The 7,258-nt window shown below is 54.4% G+C and overlaps 1 protein-coding gene across 1 annotated transcript; it reads left to right on the plus strand.

Annotated features, from left to right (window-relative positions):
- Window positions 1–277: 277 nt before the first annotated feature.
- Window positions 278–6,989, plus strand: LOC144954587 (uncharacterized). The gene is made up of 3 exons (XM_078885043.1): window positions 278–824; window positions 2,630–2,881; window positions 6,819–6,989. Exons 1-3 carry the CDS (start codon window positions 501–503, stop codon window positions 6,954–6,956), a joined length of 714 nt encoding a protein of 237 aa, XP_078741169.1. The 5' UTR covers window positions 278–500; the 3' UTR covers window positions 6,957–6,989.
- Window positions 6,990–7,258: the final 269 nt, after the last annotated feature.

The raw sequence follows: 7,258 nt of genomic DNA on the forward strand, positions 1-7,258 counted from the left end.
TTTGTTATTGTTGTAATTGTTGTGTTTTATTTTTGTTATTGTTGTTTTTGTTCTAAGTGTCGTGTTTTTGTATTGATGTTATTGTTGTTCTAAGTGTTGTGTTTTTTATTGACGTTATTGTTGTTATTTTTATTGATGTTGTTGTTTTTATTGTTGTTATTGTTCTAAGTGTCGTGTTTTTTTATTGAAGTTATTGTTGTTATTTACGTTATTGTTGTTTTTGTTCTAAGTGTCGTGTTTTTTTATTGATGTTATTGTTGTTGTTTTTTATTGATATTATTGTTCTAAGTGTCGTGTTTTTTTCATTGATGTTGTTGTCGTGTTTTTTATTGATGTAATTGTTGTCGTGTTTTTTTTATTGATGTTGTTGTCGTGTTTTTTATTGATATTATTGTTCTAAGTGTCGTGTTTTTTTTATTGATGTTGTTGTCGTGTTTTTTATTGATGTAATTGTTGTCGTGTTTTTTTTTATTGATGTTGTTGTTGTCGTAGCCGTGCGGATGGAGGCTGCGTTGGAATGGCGGCCTCTGCTGCGTCCGCTCGCCTGGACCTGCGCCCTTCTCGCTCTGCCTCTCCTCCTCCTGCTCGTCCACCTCTGCCGGCTCCCGCGACGAGGTGGAGGAGGAGGAGGTGGACAACAACAACGACTACGAGGACGACGAGGTGGAGGAGATGGAGGAGACGCCACAGTCGAGACAATTCCCCGACGCCGGGGGTACTGCGGCCTACCCACGCCCGCCCGCGGAGGGCGCTCCTCGCCCCGCAGCGCCGCTAGCACCAGGGGCCTCGCTGCGGCCTTTCCCGACAATGAGGAACAGCTGCAGGTTATACAAAAGAAACAGCGCGCGGTTGAAAGTGTGTTGTTGTTGTGTTTGTTGTTGTGTTGTTGTTGTGGTGGTGGTAGTGGTTTAAACACGTAGTGTGGCTTTCGCGACACCGGGGGGTACCGCGGCCTACCCACGCCCGCCCGCGGAGGGCGCTCCTCGCCCCGCGGCGCCGCTAGCACCAGGGGCCTCGCTGCGGCCTTTCTCGGCTAGGAGCAGCAGCAGGTTACACAACAAGAACGTTTGTTGTTGTTTGTTTGTTGTTGTGTTTGTTGTTGTTTGTTTGTTTGTTGGTTGTTGTTTTTTGTTGTTGGTTTTTTAGTTGGTTGTTGTTTGTTTTTGTTGTTTTGTTTGTTGGTTGTTGTTTTTGTTTGTTTGTTGTTTTGTTTGTTGTTGTTTGTTTTTGTTTGTTGTTTTGTTTGTTGGTTGTTGTTTGTTTTTGTTGTTTTGTTTGTTGGTTGTTGTTGTTTGTTTTTTTGTTTGTTGTTTTTTGTTGTTTAGTTTGTTGTTGTTGTTGTTTTTTGTTGTGTTGTTGTTTGTTTTTGTTGTTTTGTTTGTTGGTTGTTGGTTGTTTTTGTTTGTTGTTTGTTTTTGTTGTTTTGTTGATTGTTGTTGTGCTGGTTGTCTAAACGCGTCAGTAAGAGGTCTTAGTTGTCACGTCACCAAGAAGGGAGGCAATTCGTCGCTGGTAACAGTGGATGTTGTTGTGATTGTTAATGACTTGAACGTTACTGATGTGTGTGTTACACATTATATATAACTATACACGTGTGTGTGTGTGTATTTTAAACAAAAATGTTTATATCATAGGGCGAGGAGGATGTGGTTAGGTAAAGAGTGGGTAACTCCCCACCACTACCGTACAAAGACAAAGATACGCGCCATACCGCCCTGTAGCCTCTAACAGGCTGTAGGGGCAATTGCTGTCACTCACTCACTCATTCACTCACTCACCCACTTACTCACTCACCCACTCACTCACCCACTCACTCATTCACCCACCCATTCACTCGCTCACCCATTCACTGACTCATCCACTCACCCACTCACTCTCCCACTTACTCACCCATTCACTCACTCACCCATTCACTCACCCATTCACTCACCCTCTCACTCATCCATTTACTCACTCACCCATTCACTCACTCACCCATTCACTCACTCACCCACTCACTCACCCATTCACTCACCCACTCACTCACTTACCCACTCACTCACCCATTCACTCGCTCACCCACTTACTCACTCACCCACTCACTCACCCACTCACTCATTCACCCACTCATTCACTCACTCATCCACTCATTCACCCACCCATTCACTCGCTCACCCATTCACTGACTCATCCACTCACTTACCCACTCACTCTCCCACTTACTCACCCATTCACTCACCCTCTCACTCATCCATTTACTCACTCACCCATTCACTCACCCACTCACTCACCCATTCACTCACCCACTCACTCACTCACTTACCCACTCACTCACTCACCCATTCACTCGCTCACCCATTCACTCACTCACCCACTCACTCACCCACTCACTCATTCACTCACTCACCCACTCATACATTCACTCACTCACCCACTCACTCACTCACCCACTCACTCACCCATTCACTTACCCACTCACCCACTCACCCACCCACTCATTCACTCACCCACTTATTCATTCAGAGCCAGGGTGTACGGAACCTTCTAGAAGTGGCCGCAGATGGAACAGATGGAGATTGGCACACACACTTTTTGCGCCCCCCGCCCCCCCCCCCCCCCCATGCCCCCCCGCCCCCACCAAACCCAACAGGATTCAATGGCCGACCAGGCCGACTCCGAGGCCTACGAAGCCTGGCGCTTTGCCTGCTGCCCCTCCCCGGGCTGCGCTCGCTGCGGCCCCCTGAGGGAGGCCAGGCGAGGCGAGGGGGCTGGTGGCGGTGGCGGTGTGGAGGCCCTGCAGCGCAGGCTCAGCGCAGGCCTCAAGCAGCTGGCACGCAGCTACGGCTGGGCGGGAATGAGGAGGCTTCACAAAGCCGTCAAGTACCAACACTGGTACCTGCAGGTGCACACCGCTCGCTCGCATTCACGGGTCTACGTGGGTCTCTGTGGGTCTCTTGTGGGTCTCTGTGGGTCTCTTGTGGGTTTCTGTGTGGGTCTCTGTGTGGGTCTCTGTGTAGGTCTCTGTGTGGGTCTCTGTGTGGGTCTCTGTGTGGGTCTCTCTGTGGGTCTCTTGTGGGTCTCTGTGTGGGTCTCTGTGTGGGTCTCTGTGTGGGTCTCTCTGTGGGTCTCTGTGGGTGCCTGTGGGTCTGTGTGGGTCTCTGTGGGTCTCTGTGTGGGTCTCTGTGGGTCTCTGTGTGGGTCTCTGTGTGGGTCTATGTGGGTCTCTGTGTGGGTCTCTGTGGGTCTCTGTGGGTCTCTGTGTGGGTCTCTGTGTGGGTCTCTGTGGGTCTCTGTGTGTCTCTCTGTGTGTCTCTCTGTGTGGGTCTCTGTGTGGGTCTCTGTGTGGGTCTCTGTGTGGGTCTCTGTGTGGGTCTCTGTGTGGGTCTCTGTGTGGGTCTCTGTGTGGGTCTCTGTGTGGGTCTCTGTGTGTCTCTGTGTGTCTCTGTGTGGGTCTCTGTGTGGGTCTCTGTGTGGGTCTCTGTGGGTCTACGTGGGTCTCTGTGTGTCTCTGTGTGGGTCTCTGTGGGTCTGTGTGGGTCTCTGTGGGTCTCTGTGTGGGTCTCTGTGGGTCTCTGTGGGTCTCTGTGGGTCTCTGTGTGTCTCTCTGTGTGGGTCTCTGTGTGGGTCTCTGTGTGGGTCTCTGTGGGTCTCTGTGTGGGTCTCTGTGTGGGTCTCTGTGTGTCTCTGTGGGTCTCTGTGTGGGTCTCTGTGTGGGTCTCTGTGTGGGTCTCTGTGTGGGTCTCTGTGGGTCTGTGTGGGTCTCTGTGGGTCTCTGTGGGTCTCTGTGTGGGTCTCTGTGGGTCTCTGTGTGGGTCTCTGTGTGGGTCTCTGTGTGTGTCTCTGTGTGGGTCTCTGTGGGTCTCTGTGTGGGTCTCTGTGTGGGTCTCTGTGTGGGTCTCTGTGTGGGTCTCTGTGGGTCTGTGTGGGTCTCTGTGGGTCTCTGTGGGTCTCTGTGGGTCTCTGTGTGGGTCTCTGTGTGGGTCTCTGTGGGTCTCTGTGTGGGTCTCTGTGGGTCTCTGTGGGTCTCTGTGGGTCTCTGTCGGTCTCTGTGGGTCTCTGTGTGGGTCTCTGTGTGGGTCTCTGTGTGGGTCTCTGTGTGGGTCTCTGTGGGTCTACGTGTGTCTCTGTGGGTCTCTGTGTGGGTCTCTGTGTTTGTCTCTGTGTGGGTCTCTGTGTGGGTCTCTGTGTGGGTCTCTGTGTGGGTCTCTGTGTGGGTCTCTGTGGGTCTGTGTGGGTCTGTGTGTGTCTCTGTGTGGGTCTCTGTGTGGGTCTCTGTGTGGGTCTCTGTGTGGGTCTCTGTGTGGGTCTCTGTGTGGGTCTCTGTGTGGGTCTCTGTGTGGGTCTCTGTGTGTCTCTGTGTGGGTCTCTGTGTAGGTCTCTGTGGGTCTCTGTGTGGGTCTCTGTGTGGGTCTCTGTGGGTCTCTGTGGGTCTCTGTGGGTCTCTGTGTGTCTCTGTGTGGGTCTCTGTGTGGGTCTCTGTGAGTCTACGTGGGTCTCTATGTGTCTCTGTGTGGGTCTCTGTGAGTCTACGTGGGTCTCTATGTGTCTCTGTGTGGGTCTCTATGGGTCTCTGTGTGGGTCTCTGTGAGTCTACGTGGGTCTCTGTGTGTCTCTGTGTGGGTCTCTGTGTGGGTCTCTGTGTGGGTCTCTGTGTGGGTCTACCTGGGTCTCTGTGTGGGTCTCTGTGGGTCTACGTGGGTCTCTGTGGGTCTACGTGTGTCTCTGTGTGGGTCTCTGTGTGGGTCTCTGTGTGGGTCTCTGTGAGTCTACGTGGGTCTCTATGTGTCTCTGTGTGGGTCTCTGTGAGTCTACGTGGGTCTCTATGTGTCTCTGTGTGGGTCTCTATGGGTCTCTGTGTGGGTCTCTGTGAGTCTACGTGTGTCTCTGTGTGGGTCTCTGTGTGTCTCTGTGTGGGTCAATGTGGGTCTCTGTGTGGGTCTCTGTGTGGGTCTCTGTGTGTCTCTGTGGGTCTCTGTGTGGGTCTCTGTGTGGGTCTCTGTGGGTCTCTGTGGGTGTCTGTGTGGGTCTGGGTCTACGTGGGTCTCTGTGTGTCTCTGTGTGGGTCTCTGTGGGTGTCTCTGTGTGGGTCTCTGTGGGTCTCTGTGTGGGTCTCTGTGGGTCTCTGTGTGTCTCTGTGGGTCTCTGTGTGGGTCTCTGTGTGGGTCTCTGTGGGTCTCTGTGGGTGTCTGTGTGGGTCTGGGTCTACGTGGGTCTCTGTGTGTCTCTGTGTGGGTCTCTGTGTGTGTCTCTGTGTGGGTCTCTGTGGGTCTCTGTGTGGGTCTCTGTGGGTCTCTGTGTGGGTCTCTGTGTGTGTCTCTGTGTGGGTCTCTGTGTGGGTCTCTGTGTGGGTCTCTATGTGGGTCTCTGTGGGTCTCTGTGTGGGTCTCTGTGTGTGTCTCTGTGTGGGTCTCTGTGTGGGTCTCTGTGTGGGTCTCTGTGTGGGTCTCTGTGTGGGTCTCTGTGTGGGTCTCTGTGTGGGTCTCTGTGGGTCTCTGTGGGTCTCTGTGTGGGTCTCTGTGTGGGTCTCTGTGTGGGTCTCTGTGTGGGTCTCTGTGTGGGTCTCTGTGTGGGTCTCTGTGGGTCTCTGTGGGTCTCTGTGTGGGTCTCTGTGTGGGTCTCTGTGTGGGTCTCTGTGTGGGTCTCTGTGTGGGTCTCTGTGGGTCTACGTGGGTCTCTGTGGGTCTACGTGTGTCTCTGTGGGTCTCTGTGCGGGTCTCTGTGTGGGTCTCTGTGTGGGTCTCTGTGTGGGTCTCTGTGTGGGTCTCTGTGTGGGTCTCTGTGTGGGTCTCTGTGTGGGTCTCTGTGTTTGTCTCTGTGTGGGTCTCTGTGTGGGTCTCTGTGTGGGTCTCTGTGTGGGTCTCTGTGTGGGTCTCTGTGTGGGTCTCTGTGTGGGTCTCTGTGTGGGTCTCTGTGTGGGTCTCTGTGTGGGTCTCTGTGTGGGTCTCTGTGTGTCTCTCTGTGTGGGTCTCTGTGTGGGTCTCTGTGGGTCTCTGTGGGTCTCTGTGTGGGTCTCTGTGTGGGTCTCTGTGTGGGTCTCTGTGTGGGTCTCTGTGTGGGTCTCTGTGTGGGTCTCTGTGTGGGTCTCTGTGTGGGTCTCTGTGTGTCTCTCTGTGTGGGTCTCTGTGTGGGTCTCTGTGGGTCTCTGTGTGGGTCTCTGTGTGGGTCTCTGTGTGGGTCTCTGTGTGGGTCTCTGTGTGGGTCTCTGTGTGGGTCTCTGTGTGGGTCTCTGTGTGGGTCTCTGTGTGGGTCTCTGTGTGGGTCTCTGTGTGGGTCTCTGTGTGGGTCTCTGTGTGGGTCTCTGTGTGGGTCTCTGTGTGGGTCAATGTGTGTCTCTGTGTGTCTCTGTGTGGGTCTCTGTGTGGGTCTCTGTGTGGGTCTCTGTGTGTGTCTCTGTGGGTCTCTGTGTGGGTCTCTGTGTGGGTCTATGTGTGGGTCTCTGTGTGGGTCTCTGTGTGGGTCAATGTGTGTCTCTGTGTGTCTCTGTGTGGGTCTCTGTGTGGGTCTCTGTGTGGGTCAATGTGTGTCTCTGTGTGTCTCTGTGTGGGTCTCTGTGTGGGTCTCTGTGTGGGTCTATGTGAGTTTCTGTGGGTCTCTGTGAATCCACCCACCCACCAACTCCACCCACCCGCGATGTCATTTCTGTCCCTCCGCTCCTCCCCCCATCCCCTCCACCCCTATCTCTCCAGTAGCAGGCACGCTGTGTGGCTGGTGGCGGTGTGGCTGACGCTGTGGCTGGCGTTGTGGCTGGAGTTGTGGCCGGCGTTGTGGCCGTTCACGTGCAGAGCCCCACGCTGCTGTACCTCATGCCCTCCATCCCACCACCCCTATACCTCCAGTAGCAGGCACGCTGTGTGGGTGGTGGCGGTGTGGCCGGGGGTGGTGGTGTGGCTGGCGGTGGTGGTGTGGCCGTTCACGTGCAGAGCCCCACGCTGCTGTACCTCATGCCCTCCATCCCACCACCCCTATACCTCCAGTAGCAGGCACGCTGTGTGCGGTGGGTGGCGGTGTGGCGGGCGTGGTGGTGGTGTGGCTGGCAGTGGCGGTGTGGCCGAACACGTGCAGAGCCCCACGCTGCTGTACCCTCATGCCCTCCATCCCACCACCCTCTATACCTCCAGTAGCAGGCACGCTGTGTGGGTGGGTGGCGGTGTGGCGGGGCGGGTGGTGGTGGTGTGTGGGCTGGCAGTGGCGGTGTGGCCGAACACGTGCAGAGCCCCACGCTGCTGTACCTCATGCCCTCCATCCCACCACCCCTATACCTCTCCAGTAGCAGGCACGC

This window comes from Lampetra fluviatilis, unplaced genomic scaffold (assembly GCF_964198595.1).
Source record: "Lampetra fluviatilis unplaced genomic scaffold, kcLamFluv1.1 SCAFFOLD_531, whole genome shotgun sequence".
Lineage (NCBI taxonomy): Eukaryota > Metazoa > Chordata > Hyperoartia > Petromyzontiformes > Petromyzontidae > Lampetra > Lampetra fluviatilis.